This window comes from Mastacembelus armatus, chromosome 22 (assembly GCF_900324485.2).
Source record: "Mastacembelus armatus chromosome 22, fMasArm1.2, whole genome shotgun sequence".
Taxonomy (NCBI): domain Eukaryota; kingdom Metazoa; phylum Chordata; class Actinopteri; order Synbranchiformes; family Mastacembelidae; genus Mastacembelus; species Mastacembelus armatus.
This window is the reverse complement of record NC_046654.1, coordinates 18,255,943-18,281,898: the sequence shown is the minus strand read 5'-3', so window position 1 is coordinate 18,281,898 and position 25,956 is coordinate 18,255,943. Positions and strand designations below refer to the sequence as shown.

The 25,956-nt window shown below is 40.6% G+C and overlaps 1 protein-coding gene across 1 annotated transcript in view; it reads left to right on the top strand.

The window, feature by feature from the left end:
• myt1lb (myelin transcription factor 1-like, b) overlaps nt 1-24,893 on the top strand; it is a 117,001-nt gene extending 92,108 nt beyond the window's left edge. The window contains exons 5-21 of the mRNA XM_026306339.1: nt 2,444-2,578; nt 5,226-5,316; nt 6,689-6,796; nt 7,561-7,784; nt 8,146-8,435; nt 12,399-12,635; nt 14,376-14,497; nt 15,005-15,067; nt 15,828-15,896; nt 17,189-17,251; nt 17,435-17,518; nt 19,654-19,875; nt 22,373-22,467; nt 22,970-23,073; nt 23,187-23,330; nt 24,294-24,356; nt 24,590-24,893. Of these exons, the coding sequence (XP_026162124.1) occupies nt 2,444-2,578; nt 5,226-5,316; nt 6,689-6,796; nt 7,561-7,784; nt 8,146-8,435; nt 12,399-12,635; nt 14,376-14,497; nt 15,005-15,067; nt 15,828-15,896; nt 17,189-17,251; nt 17,435-17,518; nt 19,654-19,875; nt 22,373-22,467; nt 22,970-23,073; nt 23,187-23,330; nt 24,294-24,356; nt 24,590-24,730 (2,255 nt within the window). The 3' untranslated portion in view covers nt 24,731-24,893. The remainder of the gene's footprint in view (nt 1-2,443; nt 2,579-5,225; nt 5,317-6,688; nt 6,797-7,560; nt 7,785-8,145; nt 8,436-12,398; nt 12,636-14,375; nt 14,498-15,004; nt 15,068-15,827; nt 15,897-17,188; nt 17,252-17,434; nt 17,519-19,653; nt 19,876-22,372; nt 22,468-22,969; nt 23,074-23,186; nt 23,331-24,293; nt 24,357-24,589) is intronic.
• The last annotated feature ends 1,063 nt before the right edge of the window (nt 24,894-25,956 follow it).

The window sequence follows — 25,956 nt, the reverse complement described above, 5'->3', positions numbered from 1 at the left end:
CCTAGCTGTAACCCCAGGACAAGCTTTTTCAGCCAATTTGGAAATTCACATCTCGGTAGCAGCGGGAGAGGCAGCAGCAGCTTATGTTGTTAAAATAGGACAGCATGGAAACATCAGAGGGTAGGCTTGTCAGGCTTAAAAAATGGCAATCTGCACGGCCTGTTAGGAGCGCAAATCTCATCCCTGAAATGCAGCTTGGGGTAGAGCTGCCTATTTTTAAACCTGTGCAAGCACTTGGGTGAGGAAGCTACAAAAGAGGGGCCTTGAGCCTTCAGAAAGGATTTGTTCTGTAAGAACTGGGACCTTTCTTTTATGAATTTTATGTTTGATGCTATGACCTAACATTCAGGTTGATACTACTAATGATATGTTATAAAGACTGCACTATTCTATCAGTGGTAATTGTTTTACAATTTACTGACTGTGCTGGACGTCTCCTTATGTACATACGGATCCAAGCGGCAGTCCCAGAAACATTACATTGGCATTTAAAATGGTCTGATTGCAAGTGGTCTTCCTTACTTGACTCTTAATTATTCCTCTCATCATATCCTTCACTGCAACAATATTCAGACTTTGGTTAAATGATTTCCTCCCATAAGGAAGATGTCAGATGAAAGAAACAAGTAAGAGCATGCTTATTCAAAGCAGGGTGGTATTACATCTTAAATGCCACACAAGTCACAGCAGGTATATATTGCTACTTAAATGCCACACAAATGTTAATTTCCAGAGCCTTCTATGGCCTTCAGTGTCTGGCTGATTTTGGAATAATGAAAGAACGTTAGACAGCTGTATCCTGATAATATCTTTCCTCTAGCAAGATGGTAGCAGACAGTTGTTGACCAGGGTTCTTGTCTGTGATTTATAAAAAGGAGCATGGTGCCGAGAGAGGGGAGAAGGGTGGGTTCACCGAAGAGCCTTGCTCCCTAAAAGAAACATGAGCCCAAGATGAAAATTGAACAGTATCAAAATGACCGATAACGAACGACAGGCCCACTGACTGCACATTAATTATCCAGAGATGGTATGGTAATGGGGGCCATTTGCTATGCAAAGTGCAGACCGTCCTCAGCCACAATCAATATCCCCTGCTTTCTAATATGCCTTCCACTTGGCTGCTTCCACTCTCTGCAATGGAACTGTGGCAGGCAGAAGGCACAGGCGCCCTGGATGTGTATGTGTGTGTTCGTGCGTGTATGTGGAAATGGAGAATTATTTCCAACATACAGTTCAAACACTAACAGTCAGTGTAATAATGTGCTCCAAAAGAAGCCATATTTTACATGCAAATTAAGTTCTTTATCAACATGAAATTTTATTGCAGTGATGCCAGACAGAGGAGCTAGACATGACAAAGCAACATTGTACCAAACTCATGTGGCCCTAACTTGACATAGATAGATGACAGCCACAGAAGCTAATGAGGTGCTTTAACCTGATGAATGAGACATGGGATTTCATTTGGTAACTCACTTGTAAATATATGAGGAGGTGTGGGCCATCCCGCCTCTCAGTTTTGTCCTTTCTCAAAACCCCTTCACTTGATCTTCTTCTCTTCACTCTTCATTCCACAACCTCTGGGTTTAGGCTATGTTGGTTTCTCAGTAAGTGCCTTAGGTGGAATTACTAAGTTACACAGGCCTTTTAAACTTTAATCTGTGATCTGTCTTTCTATGGCATGAGACAATAGCCCCTGCCCCATCTATTACCCTGATATGAACTCCAAATTAATTCCAATGGCTCCAAATTTATCATACAATGATCATTCACCTCCTATACCTCTGCTATTAAAATCTAATATAGGCCATTTTTGCTATGTAAATTTTCCCATTTTTCTTTTAAAATATTACCATAAACTGAAACCTACAAGAGCCTTGGAAAATTGACAGTAAGAAAATTCCTTGACCTTCTTTGAGTCAAGGGGTTTTTAAGGTAGATAGTTACATTTGCAGAAACATTGCCAGTTGGCACAGCTTGGGATCTGTTTATCTGATCTGACTTTAGAAGAAATAGGAGATCCTGGATTTGGAGAAGGAAAGACAGTGTCGCTGTGTGTGTGTGTGTGTGTGTGTGTGTGTGTGTGTGTGTGTGTGTGTGTGTGTGTGTGCGCGCGCGTGTGTGTGTGTGTGAGGGTGTGTGTGTGTGTGTGTGTGTGTGTGGTCACAATCAGCTCGATTTGGAGCGAGGTGTGGTTTTAAGAAAGAAAGTATGATCAATTCTTAAGATGAAACACTTTCTGCTGAAGGTCACTAATATGAGAGAACAAATCTTCACAATTCATTTAAATAAACTTTACGCTCAAAAGATCTGTCAGCAAATCAATTATTGCGTTTACTGAGATAAAGAGAACAATAGGTATTGCATACATATACATAAAAAATACACTTAAAATGTGTTTGATTAATTCATGTGTGATCACCTCCGTACCTTCTGCTCACAGATGCTTCACGTGCAGACAAGAAGGAAAGCCGGTGTCCGACACCAGGCTGTGATGGCACTGGTCATGTGACGGGCCTGTACCCACATCATCGGAGCCTGTCTGGCTGTCCGCACAAAGACAGGGTGCCACCAGAAAGTAAGCATATCAGTCACATGCCTGCAAGAACGGGGCCAGTTTATTTACCCAAACTGCGGCCTAGTTGTTCTTTGATGTTCAGGAATCGGCTTGTTTCCCATGATCACTGCTGCGCTGTGTACTTGCTTTCGTGGTTGGACTGTGTTTGATGTTTCAGTGGGGAGTACAGTGAGGGGTCAGATGGGTTGCAGCTGCACTCCTCTTCTGACCTTTTGCATGGGGCTATGGATTTGCTTTCTGATTGTCTGCCTAGTGTGCTGTGGTGATGAGGTGGGAAATGAGGCCTTGATGTGTAAATAGTAGCAATGCAGCAGTTGGTGGGATGCTCAAGAGCTGTCAGTCAGTGATTTGCTTGTCTGCATGAGGCTTTCTCCTCTGCTAGATTGGCTGGCAGTGATTGAGAACATATGACAGGGCATACTGTTTATGCATGCTTCTTAACAGCATGGTTGGTCAGTGCATGTATGACTGATACAGTGTGAAAAGTTAAATGTCATGCTCTTGGCTTTGATAGATTTGTGTAATTCTTCACTGTGAATTGAGTCTTAACATTTCATTCTTGACAAAACTTGAAAATGCTCACAAACCTTGATAACACTGAGCCTGCTTCACGCCCATGCCATAAACCCCATTCATTTATTTGTATTCCTTGCTCAATTAAATTCTGTTGAAAAGAATAGCAGTATCATATCTGTAAGCCACTGATCAAGTGAAGTGGCAATAAATATTGGCCTTGAATGAATAGTGAGTTTCCCCTTTAGAGGATGTAGCCTAGCTATTTAGTCTGATTCACCTTGTGCAAACTTCTCAAAAAAAGGTCCCTTCACATGTTTCATTACCCACAGCCTGACAATCAACTTATGATCTGCCATGACCCAGACTGCAATCAAAATAAAAGAGATTTTTAATAATGGCAAAGAAATTTGTTACCTTTAAGCCAGGCTTGTAAAGATCAGCGGTGTCACAGATGACTCTTGTTTTGTGGAATGCCCCTAACCTGAGATGTACTCGACTCCCAGAAATGTGAAATGACACAGAGCATTTGACCTTGACAGGGATCAAGAGCCCCGAAAATGGAATTTGGAACAGGCCTGGACTGATTGTCACTGAAGATTATAGAATATGATTCCCCTCCTCCTGTTCCCCATTTGTGTTGTTGGGCTGACTGTTGGGGTAAATATTACCAGTAGTACTGCCCAGGATGCTTTGAGTCAGAAAAACTTCTCTTCTTGATCTTTATGGCATCATGTGCAGTTCTTCTTCCCTAACTACAAAATACTCTAGAATGAAGCAGACATTCTTATTTAAAAAGGGGGAAGTTGATAGTTGGTGTCTGCATTATCAGTCATGAAGCAGCTAGTTTCTGTCAAGCCCTTGCCACTTCATAGGTAAAGATGAGTGTGTCATACATGGGACTGATTGCAGGGGAGACTGAGCTACAGTATGAGCAAGTCTCTTTCCTCTACTAACACATTTGCTGTCCTGAATGGACAATGTATTATTAATGCAATAGCTTAATCTAATTGGGAACTCACACAGTGGAGCCCGACAGTCAGACTTGGGAGAAGTGAAAAATTGCAATTAAATTATATCTCAAATTTATCAATTCCTACTTTTGTTTACCAATTGTAGTTTTTTTTGTAGAATATACATATTTAATTTAATCAGGAAACCTTTGTTTTGTTTTTTAAAATAATTTATCTTTTGTAACTTCAAGGTATATGGAACCACCTTCCTTTGTGTTTGCTTCCTTGTACTTTTCTGCTTTAGTTAAATTCTATCTATCTGTACCCACTGAATCAGGCCCAGTGCTTTCATTTCTTACCCCTCTCTTCCTCCTTGCAGAGGGGAGGGCTGTATTGGGATATGCATAATGTATTCGCTTGTGGCATGTTGAAGTGGCAGGCTTTGTCCATTTACCTGCACCAAACACCAATTAGTATGTAAGAGAAGGAGGATGATGAGGGGTTAAGGTTTAAGGGGGTGATAATGATGAAGCTGATGCCGATGGGGTTTGGCCCTGCATGCCGCTGGTGTCGAGGCAACCCTTCCCCGCACCCCCGCCTGTGGTGCTCCAATGGCTTCTCTCGGACATCCATAGATCATTAATCTAATTGGCCAGTTGCCGAGGGGATCTGAGACAGTTATGGACTGTTTTAATGGTAAATGGTATTGAAGTCTGTGCTCTCTACCCTAACAACAGGCAGATGATAACAAAGCATACTCCATCAAGGAGCTGTATTCCATCTGTCTGCTTCTGCCATTGATTTCAAGGCTTGTGTTTTGCATGATTGCTGGCTGTTGGTTGCTTCGCTCTCTGCATGCCTAAAATTTCCTTCCATCTCTGTCTCTTGCTGGCTTTGTCCTGTTAAACTTAAATGACATCTTTTTATTCATGACTGTCCCTATTCCATGAATACTAATTTGAAAGGGCTGGATAAGTGGAAGCAATATGGTGGGAAACCTTGCCTGCCCTTTCAAACTAGTGTTCATTAAAATGAAGAAGAGGTCATTTGGGTTCACACAGGCTCATTTCTTAATGATGTTTATAATGCCAAGCTCCTCACACACTAATAGAGCTCATGCGTGATTGTACGGGGCTCCTAACCTTCCCTGTCTTTCACTCCTATCTCCTGTCTGTATGAAGTTGTGGCTATGTATGAGAATGTTCTTAAGTGTCCTACGCCTGGCTGCACGGGGCGCGGCCATGTCAATAGCAACAGAAACTCCCACAGAAGGTAAGTGACAGCTTGCCTATGTGAAACCAGCACAGTCCATATTGCATCCTTTTTTTTGGTTTGTTTTTTTAAAACTATGGGACTTTTTTGGTACATCCTTTTTTTGAGGTTTTGTTCTTGAAATTCCATCCTCATTTTTTCCAGGTCACCAATTCATTTAATTTTTTTTAAACATATATTTTTTTGTTTTTCCAACATTATTTTTATGTGTATAATTACACTCCTACTGTATAATGTTAGGTAAAAGAAAATGATTCTGCTTCAGCTGCTTAATAGTCCTGTAGTTTAATTCTGATTATAATGCAGCAATTCACACCTTCCATAGCATAAATCATTTATTAGCTCGTGGCAAAAAATGGCACCTATCAGGTGCAGGTTTGGAGGGAGAAACTGAAATAGTAGGGCACTCTTGCCAGTGCTGTCAGACGGGTTGAGGTGACAGTGAAAGAGGAGTGTCACCCGCAGCAGATGCTAAGGGAGTTGAGCATAGCAGCATCCATTAGCACCTTCCTGCCACTCAGCCGGGGTGACAGGAGAGGTGCAGACCTGGGAGAACCAGAATGCCTCCATGCTGTGCTCAGTCACACGGCCGCAGCGCAAAATAGACACGCACAGTAAATTTTCACTTTTACTGGAAAGAGCTGATATACACCTCAGCATACTCCCGTTAGACTCCCCGACCTGATACACAGACTCATCCCTGCACACATTCCTGCAAGTCTGATGACAGGTGCTCATGAACACAACTCTATACTGGCTTCAGGCCATTGTCAAAGATAATTTTTTTCATCGCAGCTCGACACACCACAGCTGACAGGTTGGATGGGGCATAATAGGGGTTAAGGATAACAACATGAACTTTTGTCACACTTGGTCAGTTAGTTGTCAGGAGGAAGTTTCACACTCCTAAATTCTATTGGAACATAATGTAGGGGTAGATCCCAAGCATATGTGAGAGTGTGTTTTCACTACGTGTTTAATGAAAACAAGATGCTTCAGAATGAACAGAAAAATGCACATTTGTCCATATGGATATTGCGTATTTATTTTGAGAATGGTTTCAAGCCACTCAATCAGGAACATGCAAGCTGTTCCCGATTATGTGGTTATTTAAAGTGTTAAAAGTGATGTACATGAATGACTTTGCATATTAAGACTTTCTGACCTATAGTCAGATATTTTAAAACTGGTATTGATTGGCTGACGGACAGACATGTGCTAGCTGTTTTCAGCCTGCCAGTCTGGCTGACAAGCACTCTAACGAGCCAAATACTCTACAGTATGTGCATTCAGTAGCATTTTCACCTCTCAAAATGTGTCTCAGGTGCATGTTCCTAAGTGCCACTTACTGTGAGTCATTTTCTCATTTCAGTCTGTCAGGATGTCCCATTGCTGCAGCTGAGAAACTGGCCAAAGCCCAGGAGAAGCACCAGAGCTGTGATGGCCCCAAATCCAACCAGGCCTCTGACCGGGTGTTAAGGTAACATTCGTTGTTTAATCCGCATTGTGTCTAATAGAATTGAATTCTTGTACCTGGACCATAAATTGGTTAATCACTTAAAGGGCAAACAATGTTCCAATGTTTTCTGTGTTTTTCATCTGCATTCTGTAAAGCTGCTGCAATTTATAAGTCTCCCTTTGTGCTTTATGTTTATGTTCTCCTTTTCCCTGGGAATATTTTCAAAAGACTGCATCTTCAGTTCTCTGCTCACCACTGAAGGGAGATCATTTTATTAGATTTAAACAAAATTGGCCATTTATCATAGTAAAGGCAAAAATTTTTGAATGAGAGTTTCTTTGATAGCAGGAAAATGCTATGATGAGAAGTCAGAAGTAATTGTAAGTTTTATATTTAACTGAACATCACCAGCATAAGATCTTACATTTCATTTCTTCCTGATAAAGGCATACCAGAAGTATGCAAGAGTAATAAAATAAATGCAGAGATTCAATTTTACCTGTTTTTATTGACTACACATAAAAACCCCTTGTAGCAGAGTTATGATTTTTTTGGACAAAAACATAAAACATCCAAACAATTGCTTACCAGAGGGATGCCATGCACCCCAAGTCACCCCAACCATCTGCCAGCCTCACCCTCATTTTCTAATCCTGGACTTTAAACACAAAAGTCCCCTTTCCGTATGCCTTTCCGTTTTTTAACCAAACCACAAAGTTCCCACTCCCCTGGGCAATATTGAGTGCCTCGGTCCAACTTCCACCCCCTCATCATTTATTTTCCAGGCCTATGTGCTTTGTCAAACAACTGGACTATCCACAGTATGGTTACAAGAACAATGTTTCCACCAGCACGCCCCGCTCCAACCTGGCCAAGGAGCTGGAGAAATACTCCAAGACCAGCTTCGACTACAGCGCCTTCAGCAGCAACTCCCACCAAGTGTATGGGAAACGGGCCATTGCACCCAAAGTCCACGGACAAAGGGACACCTCCCCCAAAGGATATGATGGTACTGTTTTACAGCAAGACAAATATTATTAAAAAATATATTATTTCCATTTTTCAGACATTACCGTGAGCTCTTTTTTTTTTTCTCATGATGAATTTAGTGAGAATATTTTTTCATTATTTTGCTTAGAAATACAATTTATATCTTCTTAAATGTAAAGTTTGTGACAGAATTTCAGGATTACGTTTTAAGAATATATAAAAACACACTTTGCCATGGAAATGCTAATGTATGACTCCAACTACACTGGATTTACTAACTTTTAAATAAAAAAAAAAAAGCATATAAATTAATTTAACATAATACTCTAAGTATGTGTTAATTTGTCTTTTCATTTGGAATTCCTTGATTTGTTCCACAGCCAAACGTTACTGCAAGAACTCTAGCTCGGCCAGCAGCACCACCAGCACCTATGCTCCCAGCAGTAGTAGCAGCAGCCTGAGTTGTGGAGGGGGAGGGGGGGTTGCAGGAGGTGGAAGCGGTGGGGGCGGGGGCAGTAGTGCCAGCAGCACCTGCAGCAAGAGTAGCTTTGACTACAGTCACGACATGGAGGCCGCCCACATGGCAGCCACGGCCATCCTCAACCTGTCCACGCGCTGCAGGGAGATGCCCCACAGCATGGGGAGGGAGCCTCAGGACCTGTGCTCGCAGGTAGGATGGGAGAGGACAGGCGCTGGAGTGACTGCATTTAATTTAGTTAGATGACTGTACCAAATTCTACACTTTCAGTTTTATTCAGTCTTGTTTTTGAGGAGAAGATGAAAAGTGATGCTATAACTGCAGCATCTCTCGCTATCCACTGCACTTTCTTAGGACTTCTGCCTCCTACGGTAGTTACAAAGCACCAGTGACAGATTATCTCCATGCCCCTGTCATTATACTAATGCTAGTAGTAAAAATTGACATAGATAGGGGAGATTTCAGCTGCAACATAGCATGTGAACACACACACACACACACACACACACACACAGACACTCACACTCACATTCCATTAAAGATCCAAGGCTGTGTCTTACACTCAGGGCTCAGCAGGGCAGTTTTTTATTTTCTGTCTGGGGATCAGATAGGAGCAGGACGAAGTGCTGTTTGACATGGCGTGAGCCCAGTGTGTCATTTCTGAAGAGATAAGGTGACGGTGTTCCTGTATTATCTGAACCCAGATGCTGAGCTGGAAAATGGGGCCAGAAAGAGAGCGCACAGCAGAGGGCTAATGCTGGCTTAATGCTAATGTTGACAGCAGAGTCTGCCAGAGAATGAGAGCCAGGGCAATAGAACTGAGAATAAAGGAATAGAGCAAAAAAAGGAAAAATGGTGGGACATTACTAAATGTCGCAGTGAAGAAGAGAGGAGGATAGAGGAGAGGAGAAAGGTACTCAATTTTATAGAAAAGGAAGGGAGAGCAGAGGTAACAAGAGGAAAAAGCCAAAAGCAACCTACTTCCAAAGAAAAGTGGAACGGAGTGAACTTAGAGGCAACAAACACCTAAAGACTTTCTCTGGTCCTATCATGTTTTATTGTCTGTCCTTTTCCTGCACTGGGCCAAGACAGATAGGATCGGAAGATGGGACATGTCAGAGAAGTTCTTTTTTTTTTAAATTTCATCTCAAGTCCTCACACACATACTGTTCTTTTCTACATCATGAACATCTATCTATTCTCACCTTATCCCTTTCTCTGTCTCTTTCTCTCAGCTCTGATGACTGAAAGACTGAAATGAACTGTCTGTATTTAATCCTTTAAGATCTTGCCAAATTAAGCTGCATTGAAATGAATGTAAACGATTAAAGAGAAGTTAAGTGTCTGGGAAATCTCTAATTGACAAAGTACTGTTATGTCTTTGACTGCAAATGTTGCCCAGTGAGATTAGCCTGGTCTGGCAGTACTCCCCAATGCTTTTTTCTGCTAAAAACAAGCAGTGTCTCTGCATGAATATGTTTGAGTTGTGAGCATCAATGAAAACAGCAGGTTAAATTTTTTACAATAAATAAGAAAAGATTGTTCAACAGCCAGAAAAAATATTTAGATTTGATTAGAAAAACAATATATTTTTATTTAATATCAGTAATCATTGCTCATTTAAAGTGTCCTGTGACCTCTCAGAGGGATCAGAGAGAAACCTAATGAATTCTGGTTTTACCATCCATCCATCCATGATCTATACCCGCTTAGTCCTAACCAGGGTCACAGGGATCTGCTGGAGCCTATCCCAGCTCTCTTCAGGTGAAAGGCAGGGGTCCACCCTGGACAGGTCACCGGTCCATCACAGGGCCACATAGAGACAAACAACCTCACACACTCACACTCACTCCTATGGGCAATTTAGAGTCACCAATCAACCTGACATACATGTTTTTGGACTGTGGGAGGAAACCAGAGTACCTGGAGAAAACCCACACAAGCACAGGGAGAACATGCAAACACAGAATGATCCCTGAGGGGTTGCGAACCCGGGACCTTGTTGCTGTGAGGCAATGGTGCTCACCACTCAGCCACCATGCTGCCCTTTCTGTCTAATTAACATTATGTTTACCTTTATTTATTGTTGACGCTGAATAGATAGTATTAAGGTTTGATAATAGCCTAGCAAGTATGTCTTAAATCCCCAGCAATAGACAAAGCTGGAATAGATTCCAAGGACATCCTAAGATTTTGCAAAATAAGTTAACCTTTGTGTCAACATTCTAACGCCGCTCAAAAACATAAACAGGCATTCATGAATGTTTGTTGGAAGAAAACAATGCACCACGAGGAAATGATGAGCAGAGTGAGAGAGAACCAGCATAATGAAGAGTAAGATATGAGCAAAGAAAAGCCAGAGAGTAGGATAGTGCAGGAGATTGGGTTTATTTTAAGAGCTGGAATAGGGGGGCAGAAGTAATGTGGTGAGAATTAGCAAGGTCAGGGCTCACCAGTGGGTTCACAGTAAAAAGGGGTGAGGTGCATCCTCACACATCATCCATTAATTCGATATGAAGGGGTGGGTCACATTAGCTGCACAGTGACATGCAGTACAATGGCTGATGAGGAGAGTGCAGTGAGATCTATTCCTTGGCAACTTGACCTTTTACAGGGACTGCGTCTGTTGCTCTTACAGTCCCCATTCCCTAACTTATCTTCTGTCTCCTTCACTCTTTTGTTCAAGCCCTTAGCCAACTTACGAGTGGAGTTGTAATAGTAACTTTGTGTTTGATAGAAGCGGACGCCTACATCGTGGAATAATGCCAGCCAAACAGTTTTGTAGACAGGTGCTATTGTAAAAGCTCAGTTTGGGTTGTGCCTGTTCAGCCTTATAATGAATAGTCATTGTTTTTAGTACGCAGTCATCTCCATGTTTGTCTTGCATGATTCCTAATTTTTCAGAGTACCTTGTATTATTCACAGAGCGTTGCATTTCTCCACAGACTAATGACCTAACAGTAATAGTGTTCTTCTGCTTTCTTAGGTCCTTGGTTCAGCCTCAGTTCTTGCAGTATTCATTCCCAGTCCTGAATCTATCACCCCATGCATTTGAGTCAGTGTGCGTCAGAGGTTTTGGCTTCAGACATCAGGAGAATCCACCCCTAGGGAGACTGTCGGCTGGAATAAGCATTAGATTGGGCTTTCCTACTCATGAAAGGGAGAAAAAGGAGCAAGGAGAATGAGGAGGAGGAAGAGAGGAGAGAAAACAAAAGAAAGTGAGGTCATAAAGACATGTACAAACCTACAAAAGCATACAGTAATCCATGACAGCTAGGGACTATTGTTGGTGTATGGTATGTGCCAGATTCTTGATTAAAGAAAACAAATCTGCCATAAATATGTAGGTACAAGGATAGAGTCAGGAGGTAAGGTGGATGTTTTAGTGAGCACGCAGCCTTGTTAGATGTGGCCCACTTTCTTCCAGAACACAGTATAGTTCTGTCTATTTTTGGGTTTGCAGCAGTCTAGTTCCAGCCACTGCTGCTCGTCATTGCTCGCAACCCCACCCCTAACCCTCAGCCCCCCTGTGATGTCCACTCACATTAGGTTGACTCACATACACACACACTCTGACTGCACAGTACAGACCATAGTGGGATGGAAGGAGAGAGAGATGGAGAGTGAAAGAAAGAGGAAAGGAGGGGTTCACAGAGGGATGCACTCGTCCTTGAGCACTGATGACCTCTTCTTCTTTTGACCCTCTTATGAGTGTAAGACTGCATTGTTACTGTACACTGCAAGTGTCTAATGTTTCATGCTAGACAGACTTGGGCAAAAAATAAACTGGAATATTATTTCAGATATTTGAACTTCAGGTGTTCTTGATCCATTTTTCCAGACATCTGAAAAGTTCAAAAGTGAGCACATCACTGGAGGAATAGAAAATTAAAGCACTTTTCATGTACTTCTTTAGTATTCACCATGTATTCAGCAACTCTTTTGCCCAGCTCTGATGCTAGAATATGAATATGTTTGACTGCTATTTAATCAGAAACTCTCTCTCTCTTTTATCCCCTTTTCTCCATCCCTGCCTCCATATGTTCTGTGCATCCCTTAACCCTTTCTCATAATCACCTGAAAAACCTCACTCACACACACATCCATCACACACATACACATGGACCAAAACTACATCCCATGCACACCTTCCAGAGTCCCAGTCTAGATGTTGATGAGAATGGTACGTTGGACCTGAGTATGAGCAAGCGTCTGTGCAGCGGTGGGGGCAGTGGAGGGGACTCTGTGCTCACGCCCCTAGAGCCCATGTCCCCCCAGAGGCAAGCCGCCCTGCTGGGCTCCCACTGCTACGGCATTGGGGATGCCACTGAGTGTTGGGACCTGCCAGTAGACTACACCAAGATCAAACACTTAGACAAGGACGAGAAAGAGGTAAAGGGAAACATAAGGATGATGTTCAAATTTACTTGACTACAAATCTCTGGTTGATTACAAATGATGGTATGTTTTGTATGTTTATTAAGGAAGGAGGGTAGATCACTGCCTCAAGTCAATATCTTTACATAGGAAGTAGAATGCTGCATCTTGTCATCATTCATACAAATGTTTTATTTTTTGGTCAGGAGAATCATTAAAACTATTCCCTTTCCTCAAAGTGTGCCATCACTTAATGAATTTCCTTAAGAGTTCACAATGGTAGAAATTTTGAGTGATGAAGAAAAAATTTGATTAATATTATTCAGAGATATATACAATTGTGTGTGTTTTTTGAAGCTGAAAGACTGTACAGTTGGCATGTCCCATTTATTCTGACTGTTCCATGTGTCTCAGCCCAAATTATCTCCCTCCAAGCCATCGATTCAACACAGTGTCTCCAAGACAAACATTTGCACTGCCGTCTGATTGTCTTCTAGGTTTCTTACCTCCCTGTCTGACTCACTGTTATATTTGGAATCATTAGAAAGTTATATTAGGGATTTTTGAGGGTAACCTAATGAATCTGGTTGTTAATTGATGTCAGCATTGCCATGCACAGAGGTATCTGCTCTATTTGTATCATGCTGCCTGCATGCTGGCTTTCTGTTTTTACATTTTGCTCTTCTGAAAAATGAATTATGCAAAGTAGCACCTTGGGAGGGAATCGGAATGGCTCATCTCATCAAAGAACTGCTGGAAATCAATACAGGACTGCTGGGTGCGCCTGTTGTAGAGGCGCATGCATGTACAGTATGTGCCTCTGTTGGTGTGTGTGTAAGATGTGAATATTCATGAGTGTGTGTGTGTACCCATATCTCTTTGAGAGTGCGTCTGCATATATATGTGGGTTTCATCCCTAGCCTACTTTGTGCTCTGCATCTCTGTATGTATGCATGTGTCATTCTCCTTCCTGTCTGCCTCTCAGTCTGTGCTCCCTCTAATTGGAGATGCTCCATAGCTGACCCAGCATCAGACAGTGCGAGGTAGCTTGAGCACTGGATAATTTGGGTTGTATCTGGACCTGTCTGCTTATAAGCATTACTGTAGGTACACTGCAAGCATGGAAGAAAGGAAAGAGGATTTGCATCAATAGCTGTCGTGCCCCGGCTGCATGTACTGCAGACAAAGCACAGGCGCACATTAGTGCAGCCACCAGCGGGCTAACACTTCACCACAGTGCCATCTAGTGACTAAATGGTGCTTTACAAGAATACGCCCAACTCCCCAAATGTTCCGTAATCCGCACACATGTACATACACACACACAGACAAACACGGTTGGCTTGGCACTGTCATTATTTCCTCTAGGGAATTCTATTTTCTAGCTCAGTTAGACTGACAGGTGAAGCTCAGTAGTCTCACAGGCTCAACCATTAGATTTCAAGCTGACAAGACTCTATGGTCTGACAGGTGTGCATTCACTGTGTGTGAGAGATTGTGTGCATGAACAACACAGACAAGGAAGTAAGGAAGGTGAAGGAATCAAGATTGTGTATTAGAAATTCAAAAATTATTTTCATTATATATTTTCATCATGCCCCAATTATATATGCATTCAGACTTTCAGATTTTGAGTGCATGTTTTTAATATAGGAGGTGGCTTGAAAATGTCAAATAATGGGGTGCAAAAAAGATGATCCTCCTCCCCCTTTCATCTCTAACTCCTTCCTTCCCTCTGTTTCCACCCAACCTCAGCCAGATGACCTGGATCCTTTCCATGACCTGCTGGAGGACCGCTCCTACACCACAGATGTTAACATGTCCAGCCCGAAGCCCAAGTATGTCCAGTGCAAGGAGAGTAAGAAGGACCTGATAACGTAAGAGCCCTCCTTCGCCTCCCAGCATCACAGTGTGTCTACGTTCCACCCGACTTGCTTAGCACACTTGTGGTCTGCTTTCTCCCCCATCTTATTTCTTTCATGTGTTGTTCTTACTCTTTGCTCCAATTGAGAACCTCAGAGAACCCCCCTCCTCCCCATCCTGTGCTGCTGGCAGTAGCTTTGCTATATGGCTTTTATTTCACAGCTTTATCCGTTTGTCCACACTGATCTCAGAGCTGGTAGCCTCCATGGATGTGACTCTTTCATCATAGTTTTCTGGTGCTTTCTCTTTATATGCCACAACACTAGCTGTCAGGATCATGTTGTATGAAGTGTAGCTGATCTCAGTGGCCACAGTATTAATCACAGATAGTGAAGCTAAACTGGAAACAATGAAAACCATCAATAAAAAACAAATCAGAAACAACCCACTTGTTCTGTAATTTTCACCTTTTCTTTTCCTTCACTTTGGGCTTATAAATCTGTCTATTTTTCCGGTGGCAGATGTCCCACACCGGGGTGTGATGGAAGTGGTCACTTGACGAGCAATTTCGCCTCACATCGAAGGTGTGACCTTCTTTTCTCCTGGTGGATTCTAAGTCTACTTCTCTTTATTGTTTTCAGCTTACCTCGACTATGCTGTCAAACACCTGTAGGCAGAATATGTCTCTCTCTTATTTGTTAGCCCTTTGACTATTGGCAACTTGACTTCCTGAAACAAGGTTATCATAAAATAAGGAAAGACTAAATTAATTAAAAATTGGATATGTGCTATTTTTAAGCTAAACCTGGAGATAAACCTATTTCTCAATTGACTGTGGTTAAACCTCCTAAGCTGGTGTTATTCAGTCCCCAGGCCCTTCCCACAGTGCAATGCAGACTAAGCATTTACCATTCAGAGCAACGAGACTTAAGCAGAATTGCTGAGAGTTGCAGTGTTGAGATGAGTCTGCAAGGACTGATTCATATAAGTCCGGTGGCTGACATGGCTGCACATACGTGAGATTTCCCCCAAACAAACTCACAATTCTAAGTTCTAAACTTTGAAAACACTTGCATATGATAATTTACTATTTTGTATTTACTCAGTACACTGCCTTGTTCTTACATATGAATACAAATACTCAGAGGGTTAGCTTTTTTCTGATCAACTCCCTGCACTTGCATCATGGCTTGTTTTTACATTTCCTGGTTGATGTTAAATGTACAGTATGCATGTGTTTGTTTCTGTAGATATGAGTGCGGGCTGAGAGACTGTCTTGTGTTATTGCAGTTGGGGTGTCTTGTCATTTGGGTGAAACTAATGTTCCACCGGTGTATTTTTCAGTCTCTCAGGTTGCCCTTTAGCTGATAAAAGCATTCGAAGTATGCTGGCCAACAACGCACAAGAGCTCAAGTAAGACAGGAGATGACCCACTTACATGTATATACATATATATGATTACATGTCTTGCTCAGCTTCACTAGTGTTACTTCATGCAAGTGCAAAAAGTAGTAATGAAAAAGCACTGTATGGATTGAAACCATAACTCCATATTTGAGGCTGCTCAAATATGAACTCACAGCTTTATTTCACTGCCTTTTAAAAAAAATCATTAAAGGCTTTTGACCAAAGTTATAAATTATGAATGTTTCCTGCTAACATGTATGACTGTATCAAAATCCTGATATATCTGTTTTCTCTATGCTGGGAGACTCTATTGTTCTCCAAAAACGATTAAAACCAACTCACTGAGCTGCACCACTGCACAGGGTGACATGTTCCTTCATTACAATGAACATTACACTCTGTAGTTGTATTTTGGCTCAGTCGCACATACACCGTCCTGCTACCCTAAATACTCACAAGGGCATAAAATGTGTATTATTCCCCAGCTAAAAATAGTCCCTAACAAAAATTAGTGCTATGGTACAGTACTATAAGGAAATAGCTCTCTATTGTTGGCTTGCTATTTTTCATTGTTGGATGACAGTAAGAAACATGTATATAGTTTCTTAACCAATCTGTTAATGACAATAGTGTTAGGATACCAAAATCATGACTTTGATACCAATACCTGACTAAGTATCTTGATGCCACTACTGAAGCGATACCGTGGGAAAAAAAACACACCATCACGACAAGTATTGGAATAAGTATTGGATGACAGAATATGGAATTTAATAAACATTAAAAAAAAGAATGAATATTTTGACGGTGTCTGTGCTGTGGAGAATGTGAAAAAAGGAGTGAATTAAGTTAGTCACATTGTGTGTCTACTTTGTTTAAAAGCCATCGGAAAACGCACTTGCAGCCATGCCTCTGTTTTTTTTTTTTTTAACCATGAAAGCTGGCTGCAAATTACAGAGAGAAGCATGGGAGGAAAAAAAAACGCAGACATGGCCACTGTGCCTAGAGTGAAGCAAAGCTCTACACAAACATACACAAAGCACTGCCCACTGCCACACAGCAACAGATATATGGTTCTTATAAATCTTACTAATCAAGTTCCGAATGTATAGAACGAGGTATTTATATCGGTTTTAACGGTATTGCAATACCTTTCTCGTACACTAAATGACCAAAGTGTGAAATACAAAAGTCAAAATATACATTTATTTCTGGGGGGAGGTAATCTCAACAGTTTTGCTGATTAGAAAGCTACTTCTATTGTAGGCCCTGAGCCCTTTTTGTGTTTTCTGCCCCAGGTGCCCGACACCAGGGTGCGATGGTTCGGGACATATCACTGGCAACTACGCCTCACACAGAAGGTAAACACACACAGTCTGCGGCATACAAACATGAACCACTTCCTCCCTCTTCTTAATATGTCCCTCTTTTCTATCTCACAAATGTCTTAGAATATCTTATTCTACTTTCTTCCCGCTTTCTCTCGATCTCACACATACACGTACTGTATGCTTGAACTTTGTAACACTGTCATTTATCTGCAGTCTCTCAGGGTGTCCGCGGGCCAGGAAAAGCGGGATAAAGATAATTCACAGTAAAGAGAACAAGGAGGACCAGGAGCCTATCAGGTACAGTACAGACACTGATCATCAGTCTTCTGTTTCCCATAAAAACCCTGACACTGAAATTCTTCTTCATCCCACCAACACTGCTCACTGTTCTCTGCTTACTTTACACATTTCCCATGTGAAATATGAAGCAAACATATGACTTTAATGTTTTAAGAGGCGAAGAAATGGTGAACAGGAACACAATTAGAACTGCTCCGATATGAAATCAGCACATTGCTCTTCGACTTGCACTGATGCAAGCAGGAATAAATCAGTATTAGCTCTAACAAGACAAATGTTCTATGGCTGTAAAGGTTCAAGCCAAATCAGGGGTTAGTTCAGAACAAACTTCTGAAGTGCAAGCTTGTAGCAGTTTAGAAGTGGGAGAGTCTGTAGTCTCTGGTGAACTCCTGGAGACACATATGTCGTGAAAGACAGAGAGCAGAGTGGGATATAGATGGAGAGACAGACTGATTAGATTCTACCTAAATTCCACATTGGACTTCTTGGGCCTCAGCCCTACAGCTACGTTGATTTCTCTGGTGGTGCAGAGCACAAACAACTTTGGCCATTCTTGATCTTGCCATTCTGTTAGATCTTTACCTACTGTACCAGTATGCTCTTTTGATATTGAAGTATCTTTGTAAAATATTTTAATTCACTATTCGAATTTGGGAAAATACATGTTTTTTGTAAAGTGCCTTGAGATGATTGTATTGTGATTTGGCACTATACAAATAAAATTGAATTGAATTGAAGAATGTAAAAAGGTGGACAAAGTCTCTTTCCTTGCAAAGGCATGGTGGTTATAATTAAACAATCTAAAAAGTGTAGAACATTAAAACAAACCCATTTTCATTTCACACATTTCCAATTTTGCAGTATTGAATGTATACTGTATGAAGTAAATGATCCCTACCTCTTGATATTTAAATTTTTCCTCTTTGGATTAGGGATGATGACTCCATCCCTCTCCCTGTTCCTTCATATTCCTATATAGATATTGAATGTTTAAATGACTGCGATAGACTGGGGACCTGTCCAGGGTGGACCCCTGCCTTTCACCCAAAGAGAGCTGGGATAGGCTCCAGCAGATCCCTGTGACCCTGGTTAAGGAATAAGCGGATACAGTTAATGGATGGATGGATGGTTGGATTAAAAACCCCTCATTTGTATTTAACAGTAGTGAACAACATATCCCTACATCTTTCTTGTAGTCAAAAAACCCACGAGTAGAACTAAAACCAGGAACCTGTTAGTTAGAGACCAAACTCATACGGTATACTATATTAGTTGAGTACTCATACAACATGAGTACATATGCATATGTCAGCATTCCAAAAGTGAGATAAGGATACCACAAAAACAGAAGGTCCTATCTTTGTTTATATCAAAGCAATAGAGATAGAAGAAAAAGAAAAAAATTGGTAACATTTCACAATAAGGATGCAACTCACATGTTTAAGGCATGACTTACAATAGCTTAATGCATGAATTAATGTAGGATATACCATAAATTCATGATATAATACCTTACAAAGTCACTACAGCTTTGTGTGATAAGTTCGAACTTAATAAATCATCACTTAAGAAATGTTAGTTCATGATTAATTCATGGATTTATTGATTTGCTACCAAAACACATGCATCCCAATTGCACAAAAGTTCAGCGTCATATTTCCAATAGAGCACATTTTGTTGTCCGTATAGAGATGCAGATCAAATGCATAACCTGAAATGAACTTTTGCATAATTGGAATGCATCTAATTTGGTAGCATATGAATAAATGCATGAATTAATTGTGAAACAACATTTCATAAGTATGAACTAATCACAGAAAGGTGTAGGCACTTCATAAAGTGTTATTAGTAGCTATCATTAATTTATGATATATCCTGCATTAATTCATGCATTAAGCCGTCATGTATCATGCATCAAACATTACTTTCATATATGAGTTGTACCCTTACTGTAAAGTGTTGCCAAAAAATTATTTTGCTCATGTGGTACTGTATATGTTCTTGTAGTCATGTAGTTCATGAAGCCTGCTGCTGAGACTCAGCACATTGCTCTTTGAAAGGAAGAAACGTCTCCAGTACAATGAAAAGATGATGGCATCAGCTGAGAATATTTCCCTCTGCCACCCACCCAGGTGTCCAGTCCCAGGCTGTGATGGTCAGGGACACGTGACAGGGAAGTACGCCTCCCACAGAAGTGCATCAGGATGTCCAATAGCAGCCAAGAGACAGAAGGATGGCTATCTAAACGGCATTCAGTTCACATGGAAGTCCGGCAAGACAGAGGGCATGTCCTGTCCGACACCGGGCTGTGATGGCTCAGGTCACGTGAGCGGCAGCTTCCTGACACATCGGAGGTGGGTCAAGGGAACGTGGCACCAATACTAAATATCTTGTATAATTGAACTTATGTGTTTTCCTTATAGTTTGAGCTTCGCTGTGCAGAGTGATTATTATCATTATTAATATTAGTATTGTTAGTCCGAGTATGAAACACTTTTCAGTAATCAAATGTTTGACTAAATAAGCAACAACCAAACATCTTTCTTCATTCTGTTTTAATGAAACTCAGCTGATGTGCTTTACCAGGACTGTGCAGGTGTGGTTTGATCAGGTTTATTTAATGATTGTCTGGAAACAGAAGCAAGCAACTTATCGATCATATTTAAATTCAAGTATAAACTTGAAAAACAGCACAGAGAAGCTTAGAGGTGGGAGAGTCTGCATTAAAAGTGATTAAATGGGAGAAAGGTTTGTGTTAATTGAAGAGCCTGTCACTTAAAGAAGCATTGATCACAGTGAAAGCCAATCACGGTGTAACATGCAACACAATGAATAGAGCATATTCATAGATTCTATCTTTTCCATATAGGAAGAAAGAATAAATGAAAAAAGATTGACAAGGGAACTGAACTGTTGTGTGTAGAAAAAACAAATTAGATGCAAATCAAACTGTATTTACAGTGGTGTGAAAAAGTGTTGGCCCCCTTCCTGATTTCTTATTTTTTTGCATGTTTGTCACACTTTAATGTTTCAGGTCATCAAACTAATTTAAATATTAGTCAAAGATAACACAAGTAAACACATCATGCAGTTTTTAAATGAAGGTTTTTATTATTAAGGGAAAACAAAATCCAAAACTACATGACCCTGTGTGAAAAAGTGTTTGCTCCCCCTGTTAAAACATAACTTAACTGTGGTTTATCACACCTGAGTTCAATTCCTCTAGTCACATCCAGCCCTGATTACTGCCACACCTGTTCACAATCAAGAAATCACTTAAATAGGACCTGCATGACAAAGTGAAGTAGACCAAAAGATCCTCAAAATCTAGACATCATGCTGAGATACAAGGAAATTCCAAAACAAATGAGAAAGAAAGTAATTGAGATCTATCAGTCTGGAAGAGGTTATAAAGCCATTTCTAAAGCTTTGGGACTGCAGCGAACCACAGTGAGAGCCATTATCTTCAAATGGCGAAAACATGGAACGGTGGAGAACCTTCCCAGGAGTGGCCGGCCGACCAAAATTACCCCAAGAGTGCAGCGACGACTCATCCAAGAGGTCACAAAAGACCCCACAACAACATCCAAAGTACTGCAGGCCTCACTTGCCTCAGTTAAGGTCACTGTTCATGACTCAACCATAAGAAAGAGACTGGGCAAAAATGGTCTGCATGGCAGAGTTCCAAGATGAAAACCACTGCTGAGCAAAAAGAACATGAAGGCTTGTCTCAGTTTTGCCAGAAAACATCTTGATGATCCCACAGGCTTTTGGGAAAATACTCTGTGGACTGATGAGACAAAAGTTGAACCTTTTGGAAGGTGTGTGTCCCATTATGTCTGGCGTAAAAGTAACACCGCATTTCAGAAAAAGAACATCATAGCAACAGTAAAATATGGTGGTGGTAGTGTGATGGTCTGGGGCTGTTTTGCTGCTTCAGGACCTGGAAGACTTGCTGTGATAAATGGAACCATGAATTCTGCTGTCTACCAAAAACTCCTGAAGGAGAATGTCCGGCCATCTGTTCCTGACCTCAAGCTGAAGTGAACTTGGGTTCTACAGCAGGACAATGATCCAAAACACACCAGCAAGTCCACCCCTGAATGGCTGAAGAAAAACAAAATGAAGACTTTGGAGTGGCCTAGTCAGAGACCTGACCTGAATCTGATTGAGATGCTGGGGCATGACCTTAAAAAGGTGGTTCATGCTCAAACTCTCCAATGTGGCTGAATTACAACAATTCTGCAAAGATGAGTGGGCTAGAATTCCTCCACACTGTAACAGACTCATTGCAAGTTATCGCAAACGCTTGATTGCAGTTGTTGCTGCTAAGGGTGGCCCAACCAGTTATTAGGTTTAGAGGGCAAACACTTTATCACACAGGGCCATGAAGTTTTGGATTTAGTTTTCCCTTAATAATAAAAACCTCCATTTAAAAACTACATGATGTGTTTACTTGTGTTATCTTTGACTAATATTTAAATTTGTTTGATGATCTGAAACATTAAAGTGTAACAAACATGCAAAAAAATAAGAATCAGGAAGGGGGCCAACACTTTTTCACACCACTGTATATATCTAGAAACATGTCTGGAAAGGTTAAATGTAACTCAGTTATAACAATAAAAAATACTGATGAGTGAGGATGACTTACATATCCATTGTCTCTCTTCTGAGTTCCCAAACGTCAGATAAATGCAACACTAAATATCTAGAGTCCACCTTTAAGACTGTCTTATATCAGTCTTATATCTACTGTGTGTATAAACCTGAGCAGACCGTAAGCCACATTAGCCCACTGTATGTGTGGAACATAGTGAAACAATGCTTCCTTCTTGTTTCTGTCTCTAGTCTCTCCGGCTGCCCACGTGCCACCTCTGCCATGAGAAAAGCCAGGCTCTCCGGAGTGGAAATGCTAACAATAAAGCAGCAACGTACCAGCAACGGTAACTACAACTACCACCCACCCACACAATACAGCCAACCACAAACATCAGTGTGGAATGATTTACTGAACAAAGTTCCAATCAGAAGGGTGGATGTGCATAAACTGCCATTCAGGCGTAGGGTGTAAATAATGAGAAGAGTGGCTCCAGTCTGGATAAACAGAGCTGGGCTCACGTGGCAGTAGTTAGGCAGGGAATATCTGAGCTAGCTGCTGCTTGGGCGCTCCATCTGTTTTCCTATCTCTGCACCCTGGACTGTAGTGAATTCCAATGCTTCATAAAGGGCTGTGACAAGATCATAATGTAATTTGTCTGAGGTTGTTGAGTCTTAATCAAGTTCTATTGTAGAGGTGAAAACAGTTATACTATGACCAGCAGAATTCTTCGAGTCATATTGTGTCATATTTTAATTACCTCAGTTCAGGCATAAAGGCTATTAATCTAATTTAAGACTGGGGTCCGGCTGTAAAGTGGCTGTGCTAATGCTGCTCCTCCTCTGTAGGGCTGGAGCATGAAGAGGAGATCAAACAGCTGGATGAAGAAATCAAAGATTTAAGTGAATCTAATTCACAAGTAGAAGCAGACATGATCAAACTTAGAACACAGGTAAGTCAGTTCTTGCTACACCCACTGACCTGTATTTGGAGTCAGCTGTGGGGCCCACGTGTGAATACAAAGCTTTACTGTAATGTTCTGTCTTGCCCCCTTCTTTTTCTCAGATTACTACAATGGAGTCCAACCTGAAGTCCATAGAGGAGGAAAACAAGGTGATTGAACAGCAAAATGAATCTCTCCTGCATGAGCTGGCCAACCTCAGCCAGTCACTGATTAACAGTTTAGCTAATGTCCAGCTCCCTAATATGGTAAGGGCCCCCAGGAACGGCAAGCCAGCAAGCTGCAGAATTTAGCAAACCATAGCATTATAGCAGCTCATTCATTTATTTGTGTATTTAACCACAGCCTAATGTGCATGCTTAGTCTAAAATGTGGAGCATTGCTTGTCTTTCCAAATAGTGAGGGGAAGTTACTGCTACATGCAACTGTACAGGTTAAACAGTGTTAAGGTTATGTAAAAGTGTATATACAGTGTATAGTGAGAATTTGTCTGCACTTTCAGAGAGCTATAGTGATTAAAGGGTTTATTGTAAAATGTATTTAGAAACAAATTGTCCTCTCCTCATTTTTTTGTTTAGCATTATATATATATATATGTACTAGTCAAAAGTTTGGACACACTTGACACACCATTGAATTGAATAAGAAAGTGTGTCCAGACTTTGGACTGGTACTGTATATATAATAAAATAATAATAATTATAATAAAAATCTGTGCTTCAAACACCCAATTCTGTTCTCTATGATTCTTTTTTCTTTTGACTCTTGAAGATAACACAAAATGTATTATATTGTGTTGCTTAGAGTTTTATAGTAATCACACACTGTTTTGTCCTGTTTCATCCTTCACAATGCCATTCTTTCATCTTGCATAGTGGAGAAGTTACCAGTAATTGACAAAGAAATGAATGAAACCTCAGTTAAACAACTTGGTCTAAGTAGCAAGCCATTTTTATAATCATCCTCCTCCTATATTTCAGCAATTGTTTAGAAAATGTCTTTGAAAATGCAGTACAAACAATTTTAGCACTTAGATGATACCTCCTTATAAAACCAGTGAGCTAATTGTGGTCAGCTCTGGCTCTGTGTTAATGTGTTGTATCTCTTCCAGTTAATTTGAGGTCTTCTGTATGGGACTGCATATAAAATACTGCCACCTAGTGTTTAAATGTAGAGCAAGCTAATCGAAATGTTTACTTCTTCTTCCATAGAAACCACTGACACACAAAGAGCCTCCTCTAAGGAATAACAGCTGCTTACAGTTGCACCAGCAAGTGAGTCTAAAGATTTTTATCATTATTTTATTGAAAATATTATGGTAGCAATGAAAGGAAATGCAGAAATGTTAAAAATTGCCTAATTCAGTTATAGCTATGCTTATATCATTCTGTTGCACATGAGACATATATTTCTTATTAAAACTTTAAACATGTGATGAGAAGATTTCAAAAGAAGAATTCAAATACTCACCTCTAAGAGCCTCCATGTTGTTTCTTTGGTCCTGCAGGAGCCAATAAGCGAGCAGAACTTTGACGCTTACGTGACCACCCTAACGGACATGTATGCAAACCAAGACCAGTACCAGAGCCCAGAAAACAAAGCACTGTTGGAAAATATCAAACAAGCTGTTCAAGGGATCCAAGTGTAACCATGCAGTGAAGGGAGACGTTTGTTCCCCTAGGTGGTGTCTCAAGTCCACATACAAATAGGCAGTGATGGTTTGATCTCCCCGGTTCAGTGCAGTAACTTATATAGTGTTATATATTCGAAATTCTGTTCTTTAAAAAAAAAAAGGTGTTATGCTTAGAAAGACCTCCATATAATTTCTCTTTGCTTTTCTTTTTGGGTCTTGCTTTGAGGAAAAACATAAAAAGAGTTAAACGCAAGATAGTTTTTGAGGACATTCACATTTTGTACGATTTCATATGAGCTGACATAGTGTAATGTTTCTAGCTGCTCATGTATGCACATTTTTAGTGTATATTCCTGAACAGTAAGCTAACGATAACAGAACGTGAGTTCTTTTTATTGCTTGAAGCATTTTAGATGAAAAAAAAACTGGACAGTGAAATAAAAATGAAAAACTACAAGCAAGGAGGAAGCTACTTGCTTTTCTCCTCATGGGCAACTTTGGACTTGATGACTTTAGATGTTTTTTTTCTTCTTCATCTTCTTCGTCTACTTGCGTGTAGATTGTTCAAGAGCAAGAACTGGTTTGCAAATTGTTTTATTTTCTGACAATGCTTGAGAAATGCTTGTGTTTTGTTTTGTTGAAGGAAAAAAAGAAGCTCTGTAGCTGTAGGTGGGGGCATCATCAATTGGTGCTGTAAATGAAACCAGAGACGAAACTGGTCTGATGTATGTATGAATGTATGTGTGAACAGTTATATTGTAAACATCATTACACGGAAACCCGATGGTGGAAATCCCATTATCTAGAAGATCAAATTAATTCCTAGAGGAGCACACCTGTGCGGTACATGCATGTTCACATGCTTATTCTAATCCTAAATGGTATATGATGTGTAAAGACAATGACCTATAGAGATAACATTCTAGCCTTTCTGGTATCAAATCTGCTCAATTTTGAGACTTGTGTTAATAGGATCAAGTAATGTCTCAGCAATATAGTAATTAAATCATTTCTTTATCATAGGTACGGGATGCAATCTGAACAGGAAGAATAGGTTGGGTATATGCAATTTCTTGTTTATAAGCATAGTGGGATAACATGAATCTTTTTAATATAGCCTATGTAAAATATTGATTTTTATACAAATCTTTTAATACAAAAAGTGTTTTTAAAAAGAGGAGGGAACCAGGACATTCAGTTTTAGAAGCGAAAGTATATGAGTTCCACTTTTTTTCTGTACA